We start from the raw sequence: 27,081 nt of genomic DNA on the forward strand, positions 1-27,081 counted from the left end.
CATTGTGATTAACATCTATTGCAGGCACGGCCCTTCTGAATGGGATTTCTATTCTCTTAGAGGTCTTCTTTCAAGTGTTGGTGCGTATCATTACAATGAAATATAATAATACTAGTGTTGTTGTATCCAATTTTACTTTATATAAAGATCAAGGAAAACATCCAAGAACAGTGAAATTCATGCATGGATGATCCACGCACGGAATATTGAATCTGCTTCCAGAATGCAGGAGACAGAAAATTATAAAAATATGGTGATTAATTATAAAAATGCCAAGCAACGAGATCAATATGGAGCCTTCATTTTGTTAAAATAATAAGGTAAATGATTTCACGTCAAATTAATATATTTCCAAGGCTAATTTATAGCATATATTTATATTATTGATGCAATCCCTAGTCAACTATTCAAAAGTGTGGCGGCTGTAACAATAAATACACCAAGAGTTTTTTCCTGAAGCCATGGACGAAATTCCTAGACTTTTCCCTGATAACACCGACATGAAACAACCCTGCAAATTTAATCTTCCAAAACAAAGCTGTGACTTCCAGCAGGAACATTTGTCTGGTCTTTGCTGGACCCAACCTATGAAGACCTTCACTACCAGTGGTGGATCTATGGGGTTGGGGGGCTATAGCCCCCCCTCTTTGGCATCCAATTTACACCAGATAAAATTGTAATTTTTTCGGACCCCCACTACTGCTGGGGAGTTAAGGCTGTTCTATAGCCCCGTAAAAAGTGGCTTTTACAGGCTGTGTTGACATGGCCAATCGGGAACTTGCAAGAATTATTTTTATTTCACAGGCGGACAGAAAATTATTCTCTGAATTCAAAAAAGAAAATCCCATGTAAATCTGAGTTTTCCTTCGCGAGGTATTCAATGATAAATATAACGAATTTTAAAGAGCACCAAAAACTCCCTCACACCCCGAGCCACTGATAGAAGCACCGATGACGTCATCTGGGCTGAAACATCACCCGAAGCAATTGTTGTGATTGTTTATCAGTTGCCAGCAGTTGTGAGAGCTTTGTTTGTGAGACGTGTTGATTATTTTCTATTTAAAGCAAAATATCCAATGATAGAGGCTCGGAAGCCCTCATATTTTGTATTATTTATAATATTAATAACTGAGTAAGGGCATAAAATATAAAACTGGAGCAGTTAAACCAAAAATTTTATAACACCTAAATAACATCGTTGTAGGAGTCTGAGTCACTGTCATTGGAAGGGGGATATATTAATTGTAAGTTGATGTTATAGACGGCATATCATTCATTTAAGTATGTAATCAGAACAATTTTGATGTTTACCAATGATTCATTCACACGATGCCTTCAGTGCAAACATACAAATAAATTCAGGTAAGGAAAGAAAGGGATAGGAACATATAGTGGAAAAAGGACGAGGACAACGGTACTGTAGTAGATGGAAAATAGCCAGAATTCAGTGGGTGAAAATGCGTCCTGACTGGGACTCGAACCCAGAACCTCCTGGTTGCCACCCAGGTGCTCTACCAGTTGTGTTACCACGATGCTTAATTTTTTTTTAGTTTAAGTTAACACCTGTTCGCATGGAAATTTTCTGATTAACTACATTATCAAAATTTCCTGTTTCTTTCGGGTAAGATAGCAAAACTTCAGGCTCAGGTGGCATCAACGAATTGTTGTTTCTTTTACATCCCAGCTACAAACCCACTAAGACAGTGATTCATTAATACAAGAATAAGAAGGATTCCTTCTTTATATTTTTAATAATTATCTGTCATTGATGCCCAAGGATGATTCCGCAAAATGCCTTTCAATTACTTCCATCAACTTAGATTTTTTGCACATCACATTTTGAAAAAATCTGACACACCACAACTAAAAACTTACCACACACATATTTTCTCCTAGTAATTTCTTCAATAAAAAATGACACATTATTCATGATTACCACAGTGGTTTGCATTATTAAGTAGAAATAAGAGTGGTTATTAAGAGATTTCCTCATAATCATCTTTTCTTAATGAAAATCCATAGTCATAATTTTCCATCCCATTGATTTTGGCAAATGATTGTAAAGAATCCCATCGATAATTTTAGAAGTTGGATGTCACTTTTCAGCTTGAACCATGTCATTCTCATTAATATCAAATTACTTTCATAAATATATTTGAAATAGTAGTTACACATTCATAACTTAATCGGATATTTTACATTATAATGTTGGAAGTCTGTTACTTTATCTACAAGTTCTAATTTCAGTGCTAGCTTAGGATAGACTTGTACTCAAAAAATGACAGACGAAATTAACTTACATTTCTAATAAACTCGGAATGAACCATTGACGAAAATTACCTTATTTGTAACTCAAAATTCCGTTCTCCGCTGTGATGCCAAACGCCGTTGTGATGATAAAATTTTTTTCTCATGCCAATGCTTGCTGCATTTAACATTAGTGAAACACTTGTCGCCGTATGATCAAAATGAAAACTACAAAATATGTTGCCATGACAAAGTAGCAAACCGGAGCCCCCCAGGTGAGAGCTGGACGCGCAATCAACTAGACCAACTATAGTTGTTGGAGAGAAGGCACTATTTTGGGATTACATAGCGCTTGTTAAAAATGCCGCTCGGAAATTAATTAATTACAGCCAAACTAAGGCCCATTCAATGGAATCACTATCAGTTCAGAGATGCATTCGCCATTCCGAATGCCATAAAAAATACGGCATTGAAAAAGGCGGAGCAAGGTATGTCGTCTCCCCTTGTAAGTGCTTTTACGTGATCAATTTATTATTTTGGTATTTTCCACTGAAAATTCCAATGTAAAAAGTCTGGTAAGCATGCATAATGATGTCCTTAAAATTCCTGTTGTTTAAAAAAAAAAGTTCTATTTTGAGTGTTACGCCCGCGACGCCATTGAAATACATTGGGTGTATCCAGAGCATTGCAATAAAAATAATTTGAATTAGAACAGATAATATAAGAAAAGATATTAACTTGATATTATTTCACGAAAAATATAACGCACATAATATGCTGATGTAACTTACGAAAAACAAGAGCAATTGCAAAAAAACGGCACGTAGTATAACACTAGAAGGACGGCAGGGGTCATTAGACCCATTTTCAGAATTCAAATTTATTTTTCTCTTATTAAAATATTTTTTTTAATTTTGAAACTTATTCACTTTATTCATTTTGGTCTGCATTTTGATAAATTAGTGAAAATTCAACTATAATTTTTTGTTTAAAATTTTTATGGCATGTTACACCTAGAAGGACAGCTGGGGGTCATTTGACCCACAGCTTGTTCTCACACTATTTTCTTGCCCGTGGGCTCTTTTGTGCAATGTATATCATATAATCAGCAAGAGGCTAGTGTGGTAGATGATTTGATTCATTTTGAACCTACAAGTACCCGGTTCAATGCCAGTTTCGTCCCAAGGGGTCCTACCTGTATTCCAAAACCTAGGCATAGTGACTTGTTGTGCTCAATCTCTCGATATTTTACGGGCAGTAAAGGGATATAAAACCTTCTCAATACTTGATTTGCATAAATTCATGCAATTATGATATTTTAATTTTGCTTTATTTATTTTTCAATGATTATTGTATTACCCACACCAGAAAATGAGCATGTATCCCATGACTGTTTTCCGTCAGCCAAGATTGAAAGCTTTAAGAGACATTATTTTTCATCATCGCCTCATCAGGTTTACGAAAACTGTTTCATTTTTCTGGCCTGACGGCACTGTCACTCAGCCTTGCCCCTTTGCCGTGTGTCCAGCCTTAGTGCCTCCTGACCCCGTCGGGGTTTGGGGCGGGTGGACTTCACGCTGTGCCCCAGGGCAAAATCCTGTGTCCTTTTGAGAGAGAGCGGAGGAATATGGTTGACTGTAAAACTCTACTGTAAATCCTACCCTTGGAATCCACACGTCGGTTGGAGAAGAAGCATTACTGCAAGTTCTTGGAAGATATGAATCAGGATACGTTTGGTGGTTGAGTCCCTGCCTTTCAAACGGCAATTAGTGTTACTTCTGAAATTTTTGTCCTTTTGTATGCATTTCTAATCCTCTCCAGCTCTCTATACCTCAAATGCAACTGGAGAAGATTCGACCATATTGCGCTTTCGTTTTTAGATTTTTTCTGGATGCATATCAGTAGCGAGTTTAGGAAGAAAGTAAGAAGTCGAGAAATATATCAAGAGAAGTGAATCATCGCGATTCGAATAGCTGTAGGGTATATAGAAGATAAGTCTGGAAGTGAAGTGGAAACATCAGTTCAAGGACATTCTGACCAATCCATCAACATCTGCGTGTGATGGATGCGACGAAGTCCAAGATAGTGAATCCAATAGCGACTTTGGCGTAATAGCAAATGTACAGCTCTATCCAATGAAATGCAGATGACCTTTTAAGAGGAATCTTCCAAATAAACCAGACAAATTTGGAATCGAATACTGGGTTTTGACAGATGTGAAATGAAAATACAGCCTAAATGAATTTCCATATTGTGGCAAAGATGATGATTGACCATCAAATCAAGCATTGGGGAAATAAATAGTTACTAAAGTGACCATAACATACAAGAATTCAGGAATAAATGTAACTTATAATATTCATTTCCCATACATCAAGCTAGCAGAAAATAAGAAAAAATGCAAAACTTCTCTGGCAGGGACGATCTGAAAAAACAGGCGTGACGCACTAATATCCATGACCCCTAAAATAACCATGTAATCCATTCAACGCAAATGTTCAAAAATACCTTAGGACATACTCTTACGTATTATCGGGCAAACCAGAACAATAATGTACTTTTACTCAGCAACATGATCTCAGACGACACTATTTCTGAAACGAATAACAGAATACTAGAGACCATCCTATTTCATAATAAAAACAAAAATGGAGTAGATATGATGGATAGCATGTATCAATTTATTTACACGTCTCCAAATCCAACAGCTATATCCCCGTGGGCACAAAAAAGAAAAAGTTGCCAAATATCATTGAATTGCACCAATTTCCTTTCCATTTTCCAAATTCCTTGTCATGTGCAAATGGCTGGTGTCCTAACAACCCCTGCCACACCCCTTTTAGGCGGCTTACCGGTTAGTGTGTACATTTAGATGTAGATGAATAAATCGTCCAATGTACGCATTCATCGCAAAAAAACATTTTAAGGAAACAGCGCTGAAAAAATACTGTCAGTCTGATATTTACAACAAAGTAATAATTTTTAAAAATTTAAACGCAAATTTTGTCAACCCTGTATGCCTATTGTTTAAGCATGTAAAATACATTTTGCATTGAGTGTATGTATTTTCATTATTAGATTTGCAATCGCCCACTAAATATGGTTTAATTCATGATTCTTTAAAATAATTGTTATTAACTTTTGATAATAGAAATAATATTTAATATTGTTAAATAGTGTTTTTAATGAACCGATTCAACAATTAATACGATTAACCTGAATATTGGATGAAAATGAGGCGTTTTATTCCAAAATACATTTTAGGGGTCAAATGACCCCTAGCCGTCCCTCTAAGTAGCGCCAGAGAGGAGAAGAGAGGGCCAGCCCTTATGGCGAAAAGGATATACATTTGTTGTTGTGAATTGCTGTCGAGAGAGGGCAGTGGCGTACTCTCGCACGGGGAAGCTGACCTTGGGTCCTCTCCGTCCCTTCTTTCCCCTCAAAAACTGTTTGACGGGGGGACACTCGTGACATTCGACACCTCGGTCCGACGGGAGACGAAATCAGATCGGGCTGTGTGAGGGAGAGAGCTGTTGGGACAAAAGAAGCATGGATAGGAGGGATTTTTTTATCGCCTGGCGAGCTGCGTCTTCCACAAATCCTTCCCTCATCTCTCTGCTTGGCTCTTCCCGTTACTACTGAAAACACTTACAACATGCAGCTGTGAATAACTGTTGAAACAGTCTCATACAGTTCAAAGAATGCGGTCCGAAGGCAAGAGAGAAAAAAATTTCAGGGCACCGGGACCCCCGGTTTGATGGTTATAAGTGAAAAATGAAGCATCCTTCATTATTGAAAACTCAAAATTATGTAATCTAACCTTGAATTAATCATCGCTTCCGCAAAACATCCATCTGTCCGAAAGTACAGATTCTTAAATTCTGAATGCTTCTCCATTCCGGGTCATATTCCTTTAGGGTATTTTGTTCTATATTGATAAACTAAACGAATAAGCTATCAGTGAGAAAACTTCAGGGAAGTATCCAGGGATTTTTATGACATTTTAAGAGGAGATATGCACGAATATCGAATGGACGTTCAGAGGATTTCAATATAAGACAAGGTCTCAGGCGTTATTTTATGGAATTGCTTCATGTTCAATGAAATAAAACATAGTTATTTTATTTCATTTAACTGCGGATTTTATATTCAGCAATGTGAGACTCAATGAGTCCTTTGACGAAGTTCTGCAGCCTTCCGCAATACGGTACTGGCACCAAGGCAAATTTGAAAGATAATAACGTTTATAGTATTTTGTCGGAAGAAATAAGCCACTTTGTGAAACTTATTGGGCTCCATTAAATGAGGCAATTAAATATTATCCGCTGATAAGTTGACGCAAAAGTGGAGACAAATTTATGAAAGTAGGAATCTTTCGTTCGGAGTTTCTTATTTCAGGAATGAAGAGCATATAAAACGTAAAAGTTGGCGCACAACAACATGCGAAAAGAATTACACAAAATAGTTCACTATATCAATCCTTTTGATTAACTCAAACATTCTCCTGCGAACAGATGTTTTTTATATACGCTGAAAATAGGGTATTTTCGGGAAAATTCTAAATAAAACGATCACACACACACTCCTACAAAATATTTTTCCTCTGTAGGAAGTATTTTTTAACGTCTGAAAACATTTTACTAGTTTTCAATCGTAGGGAAAAAAGTCCCTAACAATGGAGGAAATTGAGGGCTTTACTTCGGGAAAATTATTTATAGAATACATGTCAGTGAAAGTATCTCCGGAGGGGCTCGTCAACAGGTCGTTTGCAGCTAGAACTTTGAACTTTGTGTTGCACACTGGGAACAAATACTGTACTAACATTGAAAATCAATATTGTATTGAATAATTTGTTATCTAAGACAAACAATTAGTTTTGGCTCGTTACATTCTTCGCAAAAAGTCAATAAATATCTAAAGTACAGAACATCAAATATTTTGTAGTCTTCAATGAATGGATAACTCAAAATACTTACGCGATGGCGGTTTAAGGTTTTGGACGTTGGATTAAGTCCACAAAGTTTTATTTGTGATCAGAGAAGCTGAAACAGAAAAGCTCTAAAAGACTTGGTCGTCTCGTTTGAAAAACCTTATTTCGAGGTAAAAATTAGAAAAATTTATTGCATATTTGATGTGCCTCATCTAGTCAAATCTTTAAGAAATAACTTACTTACTAGTGACTTTGTAGCGGATGGAAAAATAATTTCATTCGAAAATATCCGCAGTGTTCATAAGAGCGACACTTCGAGCTCAACCAAAAGAGCGATGTGGAAATTAACGCCGGCTCATTTGTGGCCAAATACCTTTCAGAAGATGTCAGTGAAGATGGCAACTCAAATATTCAGTTTGTCCGTCGCCGCCGCAATCCGTGCGAGTTGCTCCACAGGAGAGCTGATACTATCATCAGCTACCTCTACTGCGGACTTCATTGAGATGATAAACAGCATTTTTTATTTGCTCAACTGTAAATTAAATGTCCGCCTTTGTGATAGCAATATTAAAACCAAGGACCTGCTGCATGAAGGGTATCGGATAATGAGTGGGATAACAAAAGTAGACGGAAGTCGACCTCCGTGTTTCGACGGCTTTCTTTTGTCGATAAAGTCAATTATGGCACTTTTAGAATCTAGAGAAGAGGGAGTTGCGACAGCAAAACTAAACCAAGACGCCCTGGAAAAATTTTTATCCGTGATGAGGCAGAAGGGGAGATTTAATCGCAATCCCACAGTAAAGGGATTCAGAACGAGCTACAGGCAAGTTTCAGTGCTGAAAGAAGTTTGCTGAAACCTCCTCAGATCTTCAAGCTACGACTTGGATGATAGCTACATGCTGGACATACAGAATGAGGAATGGATTAGATCCATGGAGTCATGCTCTTCAACTTTGCCTACCGATATGGAAGAAGGTGAAGAAGACACTTCAACAAACTCCTCCGAGGAGCATGTTGACGTCAAATCTGATATCGGAACGGATGTGATCACCCTCCAGGATTGCTCCGACGTATACTTCTCAGGGTACTTGGTAAGAAGAAAGATTTTCCTGTCCCAAGTGCAAGGAAATGTTTGTACACAAGGAGGGCATGAGCGATAAGTCTCAACTCCTAATTTTATATAAGACCTTTCCTGGCCAGAAGAATACATCTTCTGGTCTTCATTACCCATCCAGTGAATTTTTTGTTTTTACTAAAGCTGCCTTGAAAGTTTTCAAAAGAATTTTCAAAAAAATTCACATAAACAAAATGTAAGAAAAACTTTAATTTCTAAGTTGAAAAGAAATCTGAAATAGAAACTAGAGGGCCACACCGACGCGAGCATTCCATTTGAATGCAAATTGCATCTATTCTGTGCATTTGACCTGCTTTTTACGTTCCCAATTTAAAAAATTGTAAATGGATGTCAGTCAGTAAACGCAAAACAGAGATAAGATAAGAATTTTGTCTCATAAATAAAAAAAGTGGTAAATATGTGTTTGTAGTAAAAAACTAAAGTTAGTACACTCTTCTTTACACAAATCATGCTATTTTATTCTCTCCATCAAAAAACTCATTTTTTATAAAATTACTCTTTACTGAAAATATTCTCTGGAAATCTCTTGAACGACTATAAAAACGATATCGAAGGTCATCGGATTTATTTATACCAAAGAAGAAAGTAATTTTCAATGATTACAAGCTTGAACGTTTTGAGATAAGTTAGAAGACAAATTACCTTAACATGGCAATTAATTATATTAAATAAATACTTTATTAATTTCTTAATTAGTAAATCATGGCTCCAAAATACTTGGAATCAATCATAAGCTGAAACAGTAAAGTTAACGGTTCACTTTCTAGGATATTTGTCTTCGAATGAGGTAAAAATTCTTTGGCGCCAAAAAATTCAAGAATTAAGAATTGAGTTCGACTTATTACGTGATAGACGGATAGATTCAGGGTGTAACTTGATGTAACTGTATTGTACTACACAAAAAACTACAGCGGCAGAGAAAAAGCTTCAAATGGTAACTCAGGTGAATAGTGGCCACAGCTCTCTGAAATATTATATACTTACTATCAAAATATGTATGGACTGTCTTGAAATATTTAATGCCCACATTGCACTAAAGAATTTTATAAAGATGTTTTAAACGACCCACGTAAAATTGACAAAATTCAATGCGGTCAAGTAATTTTAATGTTGTTTTGAAAAAATGCAGACTAATCGAAAATGATGGGAAGTATATGTGAGCGTGTATATGGAGTTTCTATCGGGAAAAATAGAAACCTTGTCGCAAAAATGGTTTCCTCATCTATGAAATATTAATTTTCGGATTTTTGTAGAAGTGAATGTTGTGAAAACTTATAAAGCATCCCAAACTGGTGTTATTAAAAAACAATAGGATTTAATTACCACAATATGGATACCAGAAGATCTTCTCCATACAAAGACAGAAATTCAAGATTCTTGACGCGATAAACGCAGAAGTAAAATGATAGTAAATGGAGCCTAGAACCTTGAACACTGAAAATTGTGTTATAAATTATGATACAGCAACCGATGTTTTTAGAGTATATGTATGCAAGGACCGACAAGCTCTTCTACAGCAGACAAGTCTTCCTACAACCAAAATTGGTAAGCTTTCTTAAAAATGAAAAATAAACCTTAGCTATTCTCTCGAGAAACCCACTACTCATCCTCCGAAAACATTGTCTTCGGTCAGAATAACTCCCCAAATGAGTGAAAATAAACTTTATGTTGGGTAGCAAGGCCCCAGAATTCGAAACCACCTCATTATAAAGACCCAAGGCGAAATTCGTCGTTCCAAGCCGTCAAAATTTGCTTTATTTCCTGAATAAGTAAGTAAGTATTGAAGTTACAGCGAATCAGTATTCTCCTTTAGGGATATGTAACGAAGGAGTACATATTTCCTAGTAAGCATTGACAAAAATATCCTTTCCTGTCCGAGAATTTTCTCTCCGCGCACATGGAGGTTGCGAGAAGCTCGGCTCAGTGGCGCCGTAATATTTTTTCGTAATATCAAAACCTTGTAACTCCCTTCCAAACTGAGATAGGTAAATGATTTTTACACTAAAAATAGCTGTATAGTTTTCTTCAAATTTGATTCACAGCATATAGGGACCTATGATGTAAGAAACGTAAGTTAGTAGGCGACTACTTTTTACCTTACAAAAATCCCAATTTTCTTGTCCTGGTGGGTGTAACATCGGTATAACAATTTTTTTCCCAATAAATTTAAAAAAAGGTGATAACCTTCAAAGAGAAAATAGTATGAAGAAATTTATGCAGAAGATTCAATTCAATACACTCAACGGTTAGGCGGCAATTGCGAGGAGAAGACAAAGTAAAAAAATACACGTTTCCAACGGAAAGTTAAGAAAATGCTTTTTTATAGCTTTTGTTATAACTTTTATTGAAAAACTATTGGTACCAATGAATGAAGCGTCTCATTCTACATTAGAAAGCATTTTTTAACTAATGCAGGGCGCAATCTTAATTTTCATGCTGTAATTGACGACTTGGAACCGCGCTCCCAGCCTTATGGAGAATAACATGGGAAACGAATCTCCATAAGAAACCATACTGTCAACTGAATGTGGAGCGCTTTATACGAGAGTCAAATAGCCCGCGCGATTGGAGCTGTGAGCCTTAGAGCCATCTGAGCCACAGCTCCAGAACTACGTCAAAAACGCATACGCTCTGATAACATGGGCTTGGTCCTCCTCTCCTCGGTAGCGCGGAACTCCCGTCCTCCTAGTGATAACACGCTTGGGTAATATGCAATAAAGAAATGAAAAAGCATACGGGCATCTGACACACTCCAAGGCCAACAAAACTTAAAAGTGTGAATTTATTGATTTAACATTCTCCTTAATGACTGCAAAAAATTTAGTTTTTAAAAATTAAATGGTATTTTTTTAAATTAAATGAACTAATAGCACAGATCAGCTTTTCAGAGATGTTATTGCTAACAGCACGCATTATCTGCATCTAGAAGTATCATTGCAAGAAAAACCCATACATCAAGGGTTTTGTCGGGGTGTAGGATGTTAAAGACTTCCGTTTCGTCAGCATTATATTACGCGGGAAATAATTCTTAAGATAATCTTCAAGGAATGGAGTCTTTTCTCCCACAGCTTCGGGTTTACACCACAGGTATCACCAGCAATTAAAAAGGGTGATAATGCTTACATGCATTACATTAGCATAACCAATCTTCTGAACACTTGAAGTTCTCGATTATCAATCTATCACTGAAACACTCCACTTGGCCGTAAGCATAGCCCCTTTCCCAGTAGTTCCCAAAGATTGAAGTGGGCAAAAGCACCCACACAAAGCTCCTTCTAACTCTTCATGTTCTGCATTCCTTGGGTGCTTTTGTTTACTTTTTAAATTGTGAAGAGAAAATGGGAAGATAAATTAATTACACCACTCTCGTATTGCTCCATTATTTTCTTTTTCTTGCTTTGACGTGTTAGGCGTTTTTTGGCCCTGTTGCCTACCTTCAAATACTCTCTATTCACGGAACTCACGCACGTGCATGTATGCTGTCGACTGCTTTCGGCCGCCCGAGGAACAAAAGAAGATCGAAAATTTGCGAATGTTAATGCAATTTGTATTTTCACTGAAATGAAGTACTTATTTATCAAACAACGGTTTAGCACATGAATTTCAGACTGAGCACTCCATGTTAACTTCATTTCTAACAGATCGCCAGCAATTACAGAGATAAGCGACTCTTGGTGAAGGTTTTCCGGCGATTGAAACTCTCGCTATGGCAAGTGCCAACACCAAAAGGGCCTCTAATAAACAAATTTTTTTCACATTTTAATCATTGGGTCAATTGACGGTGCACCTGTTATTTCTCGTAATGGCAGGGGTCTCGCAATAGCCCGTACTCACTTTAACATGGTTCCACTGTAGATTAGACCCAAGTAGGGTGAAAATGTTGAATTTTTTAAAACAACACTTAGAGAGAGAACCAGTGGCTGCCTGATGTAACGTGACATATTGGTCGATCACCCATTATGAAACATGCTACAGTAAAACCTCACCTTAACGAACTCCCGCTAAACGAAGAACTCCGTTCAACGAACAAATGCTATTGGTCCGGCCAATTGCCTATGTAAACACATTAGTGAAAAACCCCGATGAACGAACTCCTCTTTTACGAAAACTCCCGATCAACGAAATGAAATTTCGGCGCGATCGAGTGAAATTCACCTCCCAATAACCAATTTTTCCGGTTAAATTTTTATTTTCATATGAATAATTTAATGTTCGTAGCGTTGGAGGGCAAATCAGAGACTTCCACTGAATAAGCCAATCAGAATAGTCATTATTAACCGTAACCATAGCCTTCCGTCGTGTGTTTCCGCCGACCCCAACTCGCGGCTCGCGGCGAATTGCGAAAAATGTTAATGCTGACTTTCGTAAATAACTCAATGTCCCAATATTTACATGCTCAAAGATATGATATCTAGAGCTATGTACTTCGAACGCATTCTTTTGACGGTTGTTTAAGATACTTTACAGAATTACAACGCGTAAATTCCGAGAAGCATTTTTTTCACTGGCCGCCATCTTGGATAACTTCTTTAAAATTTAACTAAATTACGGAAGATACAATGTGCGCGCTAGAAGATGAAAGCCAAAATTTGCATCTCTTAATTATCTTTAATATATGACTCAGTAGTTACTCTTGTTTCATTCACATTGTTTATTTCAACATCATCTAAAAAATAGGAGAAACTTTTGCATTTACCGCAATCTTGGATAAAAAATATTCGCACTTAAGACACGAAAGCCAACATTTCCCATTGATCTAGACGTTACTTGAATTGAGTGCTTTATACTAAAGGTCAGTCTCTGTCTGTCGGCGATTGTAGGTGTTGATTTTCTCCTGAGAAAAAGGTTTGCGACGCCCGTCAATTGTTGCATGAAGAAGACGACACAGTCTAAACATGCCATGTTTAGACTGGGCCAATGGTGATGCCTCACCCCTGTGGTAGCAGCAAAAATCCATGAATGACAGCGGGATTAATTCAGCGGTGGTTGGCGGGAGTTGATGCACTCATGGGGAAAGTAGATTTCTTCCTCGATCGCTGCACGGGCCCAAACATAGGACTAACAATAAAAAATGTGCGTGTTATTTTCTTCCCCCCAACTGCAATAGCTAAGTTGCGACCTCTCGACCGAGGGGTCATTTCTGCGGCAAAGCGGCATTACCGTCGGATTTTAGTGGAGTTTTTGGTTTGTCGAATGGATGTAAGGGATCGGCGAAATTGAAGAGGACCATTTTGCAGGTAATGCAAGGGTTTTGCAAAGCTTGGAAGCGTGTCGCACCTGTCACCATATTTACTTATTTTGCAAAAACCGGGTTTGCAGTCAACAGCATCATTATCGTGACTTATTTTACTTCAAGAACTCCTGCATGAGGCCTTCCAAGCTGTTTTCTTATCGGGAGTTGTCAATCCGGTTTGCAGTCAACTGCGACCACGCGATGGAGAGTGATGACGAAAGCTGTGTATCCTGGCAGGGTCTCTCAAAAGTCATGAATATTGAAGGGTCGTTTGATGAGTTCACTAGAATAGACTCAAATTTCGTAATCCGCGAAGCCAGTGAACTGAGGGTTGCAGAATATAATTTCTCGAAAACTCAGATTTCAAAATCGTGACATATTTTACTTCGAGAACTCCTGCATAGGGCCTTTCAAGATGTTTTCTTATCGGCAGTTGTCTATCCGGAATGCGATGGAAATGATGCTAGTACAATGAATTATTTACGAAGCCCGCGACCGCAAATATTGCTATGGAGTATTTTGGATTCGACTACTATAAAGAAATGCAGCCACCCACTGAGCTTTAATGGGTCGACGAAAGTCGCACTCGCGCCGTTATGGTAGAGCGATCTTAATTTCATGATGAAGCTATAATTGGCGCTGTTACTTAAACTTTATATTAGCAATGGTCAAATCTATCGAATTCTTAATTTTTCAGTGTAAACTTCGCGAATACATGTACTCTATTTCAAATACTGAGAATAAAGGGATGGCCTCGCACTCACCGCTACGTTGCATACATTTTTGAAAACCGATGAAAAAGCATGCGAAGTGATTGAATAATACGAACTGAGGCTTCCTAAATGTGGTCTATAGCCCGCGATTTGCATTGCAGCTGAAGAAATAAGCAATGTTTTGAAGTATGCGAAGGTAGAATGAAGATAACGCATGCAGACTTGCTTCAATTTCCGAGCCCCTAGAATGATGCAACGTGCGCATCACCTCCGGGGAACGAACTCCTGATCAACGAAACGGCAAAATTTCGGTCCCTTGAGTTTCGTTTAAGAGAGGTTTTACTGTATTTAAACTTTTTTGCTTAAAAAATAAAATAATGGAAACGATCTTTTCACAGAGCTTTCATTTACAACTTCAGTGAAATTATTTTTTTTCCCTTTTTGCGGTTGCTCATTTAAATTTTCCATTAATTCAGATAATAAGAGTTCGTCCTTCGAACTGAGTATCGAGAAGCAATGGGGGAGAACCAGACCGGTACCGAGAACCGAAAAAATTTAAGAACAGACTCATCCTTAGTTTTTACAGAAGATGGAAAACTCAATGCTTTGATCTGTTCTTGACACTGATATCCAAGAAGTCGACCTTGCCTTCCTCCTCCTCTTCAAGCTTGAAAACTACCATATTTCACCAAATATAGTCCCCCCCCTAATTTAGAGGCTTCAGTTTCAGGGAAAAATAAAAAAAAATGCAGTTGAATGTAGTCCCCCCCTTTTACCACAGGCATTTTTGGAGAAATGGGGGACTATTCAGATAAATACGGTATTTTCTAAAAAATTGAATTCAATGAATTGAGGAAAGGGTCCAATTACCTATTTACACCTGTCCACATTGCAGAGATATCGTCAACATAACAGTACCACCAATAAATATTTGTAGTGTTCAACAACTTGTTTTCAAAGAGCTTGGCTTGGAAATCGTCCATAAAGAGGTCCACAAGGATTTTCCAACTGCCAATAGTACTCACCATAAAACTGAAAATAGTTCTCCCACACACATACTTAAAGTAACTAGAGTAAACCAGTGAGGAAGGTTAGTTCTGCTCCTGCACCTTTCGGCACTTTCTCAGCAACACTTTCTCATAGCTTCCAAAAGGGGCACATATGCCTTGCAAGAGGAGACCCAGCGAGATCTCTGGAGATTCAGGTCCAGGCAAATGATTTTCCCCCATGGAATTTTTCCAAGTCAAAAGAATTAAAAACTCAGCCCTAACAGATGAAAATACAACGAGTATGGCACATAATAAACGTCATTCATGATGTTGTAAAAATCAAACCCTCCTAATGAAGTCAAAATCTCACTTTACTGAATAAATCGAGTTAGGATAAAATTCCTTTAATAATGAACTTGAAATACCTAATTTGCTCAAATGGAAATGGGAACAATAACTCAAGCCCCTGGAGTATTCCTTGAGGCACTCTAATTTAAAGGGCTTTGAATTAAATCAGGCTGTTAACGTCAACCATTCGAAATTTAAATCTGGCATCTTAATGGTTAATGGAGGCTGGCAACTTATGCCCAGTACTGCACTATGATCTGAGGAGAAAGTGGCAAAATGAATCACCATAGTGCTTATGATTGCCAAGAATCAGCAGAATATTGAGTATCCAAACCATAAATCAACCACTGAAAGACATTTCAATCCCTTCCCTCATTATCTAATTTATCATGCAGAGAGAGATGGTCAACTCGGTGTCGTCATTATCACGTACCCAAGAAACCTGGAGAACTGATAACAATCAAGTAGCATAGGAAGAAGTCTTAAGTCCTAATTAACGAGCATGCTGTTGATGAAGTACAGTAGACTCGTGATGACCAAGTTCACAGGACCGAAAAACCAGAGGTTCGTAGTAACAAAGTTCATATGAACGTTTCTTTTAGGAATCTTTAAAAAAAACTGCATATAATATACACGATTAAATTGCACAGAAATATATAAAAACAAGAAAATTCATATCAGTTTCTCAATAGAAGAATGCGGCATGAGGCAATCGAGGGTCGATCTTCCTGAATGCAGTAAGTCCTTAATGTACGAACTAGATGCATTCTGAGACATTGTTCATAAGTTGATAAACCTACAGTCCCGTCACTGAGAGTTGTCCAATGACAGGCAGAATGGTATAGGTCGGGGTAGGGGGCAAGGTTGCCAGGTAAGAAAGGGAAATGCCTACTTCACTAGTAAACAAGGAGGGTACCATGCAGAAAGGAGCCAGAAGGGATGACAAGAGTTAAGGACCCAAAGGAAGAATCACTTGTTTGGGTGATTCGAAGAAAGGGCTTGCTTTGGCGGATCAGGCTTACTTCGGTGCTCCATATGCAGTTGACAACGTTGTATGACTAGGCAAGGGTGTGAGGTGCATTTGGGGGACAGTGATTGAATGCAAACCATGCTGGCCCAGGGTTATCCACCCCTCTTAATGCGCTGTCATCGGACAACTCTCGCCGACCGGACTGTATGCAAGGAATCGAGGAGTATAGTTATCCCGCAGAATGCAACACTGCATCACAATTGTGCACTCACTCACAATTATGACGAACTGATCTAGCTGGGCGTGCGATGCAGCCAGAGCCGAAAAAAATCACTACTTGCGGTAAGGAAGAACGTGCGAAACGCTGAACAGTTCCTAAATTCACACTGGATTCAATGATACCTTGTTCAGATTGTGCCCACAGAGAGTTTCTCTACCCCACACTGCATAGCATCAGCCAAATAGAAAGGTGCCAGATTTTAAATTTTTGAATGCTATTATCTCTGAAAGTTTGCTAGTTGAATGTGCGTTAGAAGAGGACAAACTGTTAGTCCAATTTATGAGCTGCTATGAGTGGGTCACCATGACTGCAGGAGAATGAAGCTTATTATATTATGTTAGGTGTACACTGAATAAAGAACCATAATTGACACTCTTGGGCGCAGTACACGAGAAGAACTTAAAAGTGGTGCAATTATTTAAAGTTAGCATAGTGTACATCCACCTAAATGCCGTTGCTTATTCGTGGAACTTCTTAATAACTTCATAAAGTTCATTTTGTAACCACTGAGACTGAAGTTTGTAATTTCGTAAAAACGAAAATTTCGTAATAACGTTTTTTTCACTATAGCAAGGATAGGCCTTTTCGTCGGACCAACGCTTTGCTTAAGAGTCTACTGTAATGCTGGACACTGTTGAATTCAAGACATAGTTGAAATGAAGAGACTCGATAAAATCGGATGAAACCTGAGATTTAATAACACCAGAGAATGCAGCACTAGTGTGTTGAAGAGCTTGGGATGGCATAAGAATAGCTGCACATGAAAAGCAAAGGATGTGAGGTAGTACTGCAACGAACATTGCATGTACAAGTGACATTGATATACGATGCCCCCCAAGTAGTAACTCAGGCATCAATTTTCCAGAAAGAGAATCTCATAACTTAACAAAAGTTTGAATAACACATCATACAATTGACTCACATGAGAAATTACGTCAACATGCTCCAACCAGGAAAGGAGAACAAAAGATAATTTATGGCGTAAAACAAAAATAATCTGCAATACGACTTGCCCGCATTTGCTTTCGAAGGGTCTGACGGATGGTGAGGCCTCTGTGAGCTTGAGGACCCTCCCGGAGGGACAGAGGACTGTGATTTTGAGGAGGGGGCGTTCCTTTTTCGAGGCTCCATTTCCTGAAAGAAGTCAAAAGCATGCACAATGAGTAGTCAAACACACAAACAACTTTTTGCACAGCCCATCACAATTTCATAGAGGAATTCAGGAATATATGACTCCAGGGAATGACCCCTCCTGCTCTAACTGCTGATAAGAGGACTTGCTTCAAACAACACTATCATCTCGAAATTTGGGACAAATTCCTCACACCTACACCTATTTGTTCCCTCTTCGAGGGTGACTCGAGGTGATGCGCTTCCTCCTTCAGGAAAGGTACAACACTTACAGTCAAAGATACTCTCCACAGAAACTTCTTTATCACAAAAGATAAAAAGAAAACTTTTCAAAGGAAGAGGGTGGACTAATTTTCCATCTCTTTTCAGGGAAAATGGCAGGTATTCCAGTAAATAACGAAATTCTAATAACATCTTTATGTTGTATAATGTTCCAATGAAATGATAATCAAATTTCCAAGCTCTTTCTTCACAACAGTCTCGGCCTGAATACTAGCCCTACCTTATTATTTGGTTTTGTTAACCTACTATAAAACATGATCAACAAACTAATATAATGCCAGAAATTCATCATTCTTTGGGCTTATTATTTTTTCTAAATATCGTGTAGTTTTAAAATTTCACAATGTTGGTTGACTTTCGTGAACTCTTGAAAATGATAACTCAATACATATGCCCTTCTTTGGTTTTTGGGTTGCATTCTTCACCATATTTAAAATGATGCCATATAATGCTGATATAGAAATAATATTTTTTAGTTTTAGCACTAGAAATAGGCATGCCATGAACCAAAATAAATGTTAGTGCAGAAGGGAGAAGGAAAAAACTAATGATCAAATTATATTCCTCTCGGGTTCCTGTCCAGGTAAGGCACTCCATCTACCTCTCCGCCAACGATTCCATTCAAGACTTTACCACAGTCATAAATGCTGTTGACACCTACGTTGTGTGAGGTTCTGCGATTATAAAATTCTCTCTCTTCTCCTCTGCAGACATTTCAATAGAAATTAGTTATTTGCTTTGTCCTTTCCACGTTACTATTTATTTACGATAATGGTGCGAATATTTTTAGTGGTTACATAAAGAAAATCTTTTCTCTACATTAATGACACTTTGAATAATTTTTATTTGCAGAAAGAAACACAAATACTATATGAGGTTAACGTACACGCTTTGGGGTATCATTTTTGGGAATTCATGCAAGTGAACCAATACTTCACGTTGAGAAATGATAAAACGTATGTTGTAGGAAAAAAAATGAATGCGGGTAATAACTTCTCTCTTTATTTCCCCATCCTCCAATATTGGAGGATACTTCTCTAGCTTTTCTCCAGTAGGAACCTTGCTCCTACCAGCATAAAAGAAGAGACATACTAAATAAACATAGCACCTCACATCCGGCATGAATGGCCTTGATGACGATTAGAGTCTTTCATTTTAACGTCTGCAAAGATGATGGAGCACAACAGCTGGACAGAGAGCCCGAAAAGAATTTACTTCAAATATTCGCCGGTAGAAAATCATATCCTACGTAATTTATGATCGTAACTGAATCATAATGGAAATAACTGCTGAAAAAGATTGTACATTCACCTGACAATACTGAGGGAACCACAAATATTAACCTTGAAAGGTTATTATGGAAACAAGCTAAAACCCATTTCTTTTTTTCTTGTCACTGAGTGATAGAGAGCATCACCAACAGTGGTTAGGCAGGCTGCCGTTAAAATTTCATAGGCGTTGGAAAAAAAATCTATCTTATGAGTAGATAATAATTGCTATTTGCTACAGACCACAAAATTCTTAGATTAAATTTTATACAAAAATTTTCAATTGTTATTTTATTTCGCTATCTAAAATGGACAGGAATTTCTTTGGCGCTAAGATAGTTGATATTTAAGCATAAAGAATGGGAAGTTTAGGGTTGTGAGATTTATAACCATATTCCACATAAAATCACTAACAAAGAGCATTTTTTAAATTCTATCTTAAATAACCACCAAAAATGTTAAACTAGGCCACTAAAGACATGAAAAGGGCGGTGGGAACAAAAGCAAACATTTTTTCGAGACTTATTAAAGAGGCCAAGTGCCAATTTTCCCACTGACTTCGTATAATCAAGAGTTTACTGTACCAATCTCTTGCTGTGTACAGCATGAATGACAGAGGTCATTCTGCCTACAACTGTGACTACCATTCTGAGCTCTTTTAAATGAGGTTAAACTTGACTATTAATTTCCAAGCAAACTGGGATTTCTCAATTTCAGTCATTAGTACGTAATTATCACATTAAAGATAGGGCACATTCGGCAATCGATGGCTATAATACATTTTATATCCCTAAATAATGACTCCTTTAGGGAAATGAATTACCAGCAGCAACATCAAACTAACTGAATCGCCCATAATATGAGAATCTTTTGAAGGAACTTTATCAAGCTTTTTTTGGTTAGAAACATCACTGTCAGCAAAGAGAGATATATTTCCAAGTAATGCTGACTGTAAATTTATTCAATGGATAAGAAATGAGATTAGTACATGAAGCTCTTTACTTTGGACCACCACAGTGTTTAATAGGAACTAATAGTTAGATATATATATATATAATGTGATCAAGACTGAAGTTCAGCTGCTTAGTGAGGCTGCATTTGATGGGGTGCAACGACAAGAAACCTCATGTCAAAAACATTACACCACAAGATATTAACAATTATAACCATGATAACTTTCCAAGATTATAAAGCAAGAGAAAATCCTCACCAACTGGTAGCCAAGACCATGAGCAATGTGTGGATTTTGAGCGGCAGCCGACACACTCATTATCTTCATTTTGAGCCTAGATGGACATTGATCAAAGATGACAAGAAACTCGGCCGTCAACTCCTCCAGCAGCTCCTGGGTCACAGTTTTGTCTACATACCAAAACCACTCCTTCCCCTCACTAGACTGAGGAATCTGCAATTGCAAACCAGATTATCATCAATTACGCATTCACTCAATTCCATGGAATTTGGATAAAATAGAATGTTTTTAATCAAAAAGCAGGATTTTTCACTCAACTTATTGACGCATAATGCATTTCTAAGGGTGAACACTCAGGATCCTGGTGACAAATCACACCACTCAAAGGAAAAAGCTAAGATGCACGCGGTACTCTCCCAGTGGAAGCCTTCCTCCCCTCCCCCAAAGACCCCCCTTTCAAAAAACAACCGTCTCACAAAACCCTAAAAATTCCAACATACTCCAAAACAGCCAGCCCCTCTCTTTCCTCTACACTAGTGACAGGATCGACATACACATGGACTACATGGCAAAACACAATGCACTTGAAAATGGAGAAGTACACAACAACACACACTACACGCCAATAAATTAAAGAGGAAAATGCTGCAACATAAGAATTTCCCCCATATTGTGTCACAAAGCACACATGCCTTTTAATAGAATTTGGTCAGTACCAAGCTAAGACAATTAAAATGACAGCCCATAAAGATCAGGATAGATTATGATGTGGGAAATGAGATAATAAGTAGGCACACCAGTTGTTTTCACTCGGCATGATGGGATGTGAAGAAAAAGAACTTATTCAAAATGCAGGGGTCGTTCACCGACAGGAACAACACGATTCCAAAACCTCAAATTCCTCCACAAAAACACCCCTCCATTCCCCCCCTCACTCGACCTACCATCATCAGACACAATCATTGAAGACTACAAGATACAAATTCTTTATAAAGTTAATGAATTATTTTTAAAACATATTTATTATAATTTATTGTTGAGTCCATTCCAATTGTCTATTCCTGATTCCACCGATTCTCGGGCACGGAATCGGAATCGATCACCAATAGTCGATTCCGATTCCATCGATTCCAGAAAGGTAAATGTTTTGACCATAGACAATAAGCTTGGGGCATAAAGGCCGCCACACACCTAAGCGGCCGCAGTGTCAGCCTTGCCCGTGCAGAGGATACGCCCGGCACGCGGGTGCTGCGACGACCATACCTTAGCAGCCTCGGAAACATGAAAATGTTGGCAAGAGCAACGAACAGACAAACCCTGACATGGCGCGTGTTCATGAGCAACCCTCAGGGAAAAAATTTGGAAAATACGGGATTGGGAAGCAATGCATGCGTTTTTCCTTCTTTTATTAACCACTGGTCATGGCAAATCAAATTATTGCGATTGTGAACCACCATCGGAGAATTCATCTGGACCACCAATTTTAATGTATAATAGATCGAAATATATATTTTTTATTTTCGAATGATACTTGAGGTCTGATGATAATAAAAACGTGTAGAAAGCGGGTTTGCCTGCGAAAAAAAGTTTCTTACAAAATACGTGCAGAAAGCGGGTTTTTTAAATAACTTTTTTCATAGACTAACACGCTTCTGCGTCAATAATAAATATTTAGACACATTTGCGTTTGCATAGTTTCATCAATGCAACCTTGAGAAAGTTGATACTTGCTTGGCATAAGCCGCCTCAGACTCGACAGGTTGTGTTCGGCCGCCACTCCGCACCCACCAGGCTGCTCTAGTATATATGGACGCAATGAACGCTACATTACTGTTTAGCCACCACGGCCAAACGACAATGTAACCACCGCGGCCACTCAGGTGTGGAGTGGCCTTAACGGTTATATCTGAACGAAAGACAACTGAAAGAACTACTGTCCTGCGCGAGTCATTGCACGTGCTGCTGCTTGATAATCTAGTGCTCTTTGTGAAATATGTCCTCTTACGTGTGGAAGTATTTTCAAGTACATTCGAATGACAAATTTGCTAAGTGTTCTTTGTGTAGTACTCTTATTTCAAGAGGAGGGAGCAGCAAAACAACGTCTAACTTATTGAAACACCTGAAAAAAGTGCATCATATAAATTCAGGAGCAAATGTATCCACCAAGACAAAGACCTCAGCCATAGAAGCCCCCCCCAGGAAAGCCTTGCTCAGATTCTGGGCCTTCTAAAATTGTCTTTTTTCAGCCCGAGAGTTTAAGTAAGTCTGCCTCATTTGATAACATAGCTAGTTGCAATAAATTACCAGTGTCTGCTACTGAACCATCAAAGGAAGTTTCCACAGGCATGAGAATGAAAAAAATCTTTTAAGACCAGCTTATTGATGAAACAGATACCGATGTCCCATCAGAAGGTGTAGAAATAGAATCACCAAATTCAGATTTATTTCTTTCAACGATTGATTCAGATATGTCAGTCACTGTCTCAAATCCACAAAAACACCACATTACTCTTATCCAAAAAGAATTAATGTAGGGACCAAGAAGAAGCAGCCAACACTGGTTAATCTCTTCCACAGAGTGACTAAATTCAAAAGTAGTGATTCTAGAGCCAAAAACATTACATAACTAATTTGTGAGATGATGGGTCTTGATTTGTAGCCACTGTCAGTTGTGGATAATAAAGGATTCAGAAAATTGATAAACCATCTAGATCAACCATCAAATATTAGTTAGACTTACGAAGAAAGACGCACTGGGTGTGAATTTTGGTGCATTTGGAGAGTGGGAGAGGCGAGCGGGGAGGGGACGCAAGCGGCCTTCAATCCATTTCGTCACAGCTGTCGAACAATGCCAGAATAGATGCTCATATCCAAAGTTCACACACCTTTATAGCAACTCGAGAGGCCTTTTCAATGAGGCCTTAGTGCATATCTAAAAATATTTCATGACTTCTATAAAAGTTGTTAAAATCGATTTGTTTGATGTTGACGAGGCACCAAAAAAGAGACCACTAAGCATCCCTTTATTACCTTCTACCATCTTCCGATTTCTATTATCAAAGATGAACGCCCTCCTAGCGGCACACGTGGGATGAATTATGCTGTATTCGAAGGTGTGGGAAGGGGAGAAGTGAGCGGGGAGGGGACGGGATCGGCCTGCCCTTCTTGTATCCGCGACGCTGCGTGGGCCTTGGAATATTTTCTTCGAGGACGCGGACTCAATTTAGGCGTTTTGTGGCTAAACGGTGGCAGATACATCAAAATGCATGTAATTTTTAGTCTTACAAGGAAGTAACTCCTCAAAATCTACAGGGGAATGACCTTAAAATATTATATTTTTAGAATTGTGACCCTCTCCCCTAGATTGCATTTAAGCGAGGGCCAGGGGTTCACCTAGAGGTCTCAAAATTTTCAGGCCTTATTTTTGATTGGTCCCACAACTTTTATTGGTTGAGCCAGATGAATTTGAAAAAAAAAAAAACTATTTTTCTGATCCGTCCTGGTGAACATCCTTAAGGGTATTACTTTGGTGGTTAAATAAAATACTAATTTAATGGATAATATATTGAGTAAAAATCAGAACGGCATATGTATTGCTGGATAGTCATCAGAATTTAATTACATTGTGCACGGTACATTATTAAGTTCACAATGCTTGTTTAAAACACTGAGTGTTTATTATTTATTTAACCTGAGGATATATTGGTATCATACTATTTTGCTATTTTTAGTAAATATACTTATTGGGCCACTTAATTATTTTGTTATTTTATTCCATTCAATTAAAAATTTTAATGAAAGCAATGCTACAGATAAATCAATATCCCACGTTTTAGAAGTAATAAGAATCGATGGAATTAGAATCGAGAATCGGGAATTGATTTGAAGGAATCGGAATTGGAATCGAAAAAAGTGGAATCAACTCATCCCTAATTGAAAGGATTCCACTGCATGAAATTCACCCATTTCAACCACGAGGAATAAATCATTATTATCAGAAAATCTATTATTACCATTAAAACCATTACTTACCCCCCAATTTGACCACTTGCACGCCAGATGAATGCAAAAGCATGCAACTACAGTAGGTTTGTACTGCAGACACATGGTGGTCAAGTGTAAGCTGCGAAGAGAAATAACAACAAATGAAGATGCATGAAAACTGAAGCCAACTCTCATTCTCTCCAGGCATTCATCGAAATATGTGGCATCATTACACAATAGCCAATCACATTTGACTCAAAAATGAAATTTAAGTTGAGCACCTTAAATTTTATAAGTTAAGGTACTACGGTTGAGCTGGTATTCTCCCTTCGTGTATTGTTCATTTAAATATAATTTTCCAGCTTCTTCCAAACAATTCGCGAGATAATTAGTTCATAAACACTGAACCATTTTTGAACCATGAAAACATTAACTCAGAAGTGATTAGGGTAACTAAGTAAGGGTATGAAATTAAAAATTAATTCCCATAATGCAATAAAGATGAGAGTTTTCGCCACAAAAAAGTCTCAATGAATGCACTACCTGTTTGAAGCCATGAAGTATGACGTCTGTGCCAAATCCTTACTCGCTGTGGCATCAGCATTTGTCAGAGGAGGCACGGTTCAGGAGCCAGGCATCACCACATCCAAAGACGCCCATCACACAATGACAGGGGCAGAAAGACAATTATCCCAGTTAGCAAATAAACAATCCTTTCAATCATGCTACTTTTTAAGGGGAAGCATCCAAATCTCATATGCAATGCAAAGGAAACTTTAACTGCCACAGGCCAAAGCTGAGCAAAGATATGCTGAGACTGAAACGGTATTCCACATGCTTTTTTGACCTTTGAGCACTAGGCACCATAAATTCTTCCAAAATTAATATTTTTGTCCCATAAAGCTTACAAGTTGTCCTTTGTAGAGCAATTATTTATTTATTTAATTCCAAAAACAGCACTAACCCCTTTACATTGAGTTAGTAACAATTATAAGTAAATCCATTAATAAAAACAAAAACAATTACATAAATATTTGCAAACCAAACATTGGGGAGTAATCACATGGAAAGGTGCTGCAACTGAGAGTTGAACCTAATTCTCGAGTCTGATGTCGAGGACTGCGGAAGTGAACAGAGAGGGTGTTACAAAGGGAGGGTAAAATAATGACCATTAGGAAATTGACCGATAAAATTTAGGTTGGTTTTAAGTTTCCATACTGCTGCGGGTGTACAGGCTAGAATGTGCAGTGGGAAAGGAGATAAAAGAAGGGGAAAGATTCATTCATGATGAATTGAGCGAAGAAAATAGAGTTCAGTTGAGATTTGGTAGTGGGTCGGAGAAGATAGGCCAAAAAAATGTGTAAACTGAAGGGAGGAGAGCAAGTACAGAGATAATAGCTGTCACACTGAAAGCTGTCATAAAAATAAGCTGGGAGGACAGTTGAGAATTTTTAGGGTGGTAGTGGGGTGATTATATAAACGATAATAAAACGACATTCAGCAGCCCGGAGTCAGAGCTCGAAATGTTAGTTAATATGGATAATTTAACCCATTGGGAACGCCGAGAAGAGTTTAAACAAATCACAGAAATAGTACCAAGTCATTTTAATGCAGTTTATAATATCTCGATATAATAGAAACATATCTACAAATACTAGTTACCCCAATGAGGAACAATAAAACCAATATTCGAGAAAAATTTGTCTCTCATATCACAAACAGAAAAAGAAAGTGGCACAGAAATTATCAAATTCTCCAGATTTATGTAAATAATACCATATCAGTCACTCTCTATCACTTCCTACAAAAAATAACTACCTAAAATTTCCTCAATATGACAAAGATCACCATGAAATACCCCAAATAGAAACTGCAGCAGCATAGAAGTTCAAGTAAATAGTTTCCAAATTGATTTGTCAGTGAACAAGTGAAGTATTTCAAGCGAGTAACTACACTGACAGAAAATTTTATTAAAATGAAAAATACAAGAAATACAACTTCCACTAAAAGGAATAAGAATTTAGGGAGAATTAAAGCAAAAATCACACTATGAGTGTTTTATTTTGCCCTTTGTTCAGGGTGGGTTGCGAAATTTAACTCATTGGGCTAGTTTTTACACCATACGTGTCAAAAACTGATTTTTCCAGGTGGACACCTGACAAATTCTTAGGGTATTCCTCATTTTCCATGTTCACAGACACCCTGAGCATAGCTTTTAAGAAATTGAGCAGGCACACAATAGCTCACCTCGAACAAGATGGCAGCACCTAACAACATGTGTGTGAGGATGGTCGATGGCCACATCAAAGCCCAGCGTTTGCAGGAGGACATTCTCGTTGAAGACGAGCATCTGCGCCTGCTCCAAGTACAGCTGAAATA

At 38.0% G+C, this 27,081-nt stretch overlaps 1 protein-coding gene across 1 annotated transcript in view; it reads right to left on the reverse strand.

Annotated features, from left to right (window-relative positions):
• Positions 1–27,081, reverse strand: part of LOC124166100 (cyclin-T2-like) — a 66,966-nt gene that overhangs the window by 20,873 nt on the left and 19,012 nt on the right. The window contains exons 3-7 of the mRNA XM_046543735.1: positions 26,950–27,073; positions 25,246–25,291; positions 24,751–24,841; positions 20,737–20,931; positions 17,859–17,979 (exon numbers count right to left, since the gene is read on the reverse strand). Of these exons, the coding sequence (XP_046399691.1) occupies positions 17,859–17,979; positions 20,737–20,931; positions 24,751–24,841; positions 25,246–25,291; positions 26,950–27,073 (577 nt within the window). The remainder of the gene's footprint in view (positions 1–17,858; positions 17,980–20,736; positions 20,932–24,750; positions 24,842–25,245; positions 25,292–26,949; positions 27,074–27,081) is intronic.

Source organism: Ischnura elegans, chromosome 9 (genome assembly GCF_921293095.1).
Source record: "Ischnura elegans chromosome 9, ioIscEleg1.1, whole genome shotgun sequence".
In the NCBI taxonomy this organism is placed as follows: Eukaryota; Metazoa; Arthropoda; class Insecta; order Odonata; family Coenagrionidae; genus Ischnura; species Ischnura elegans.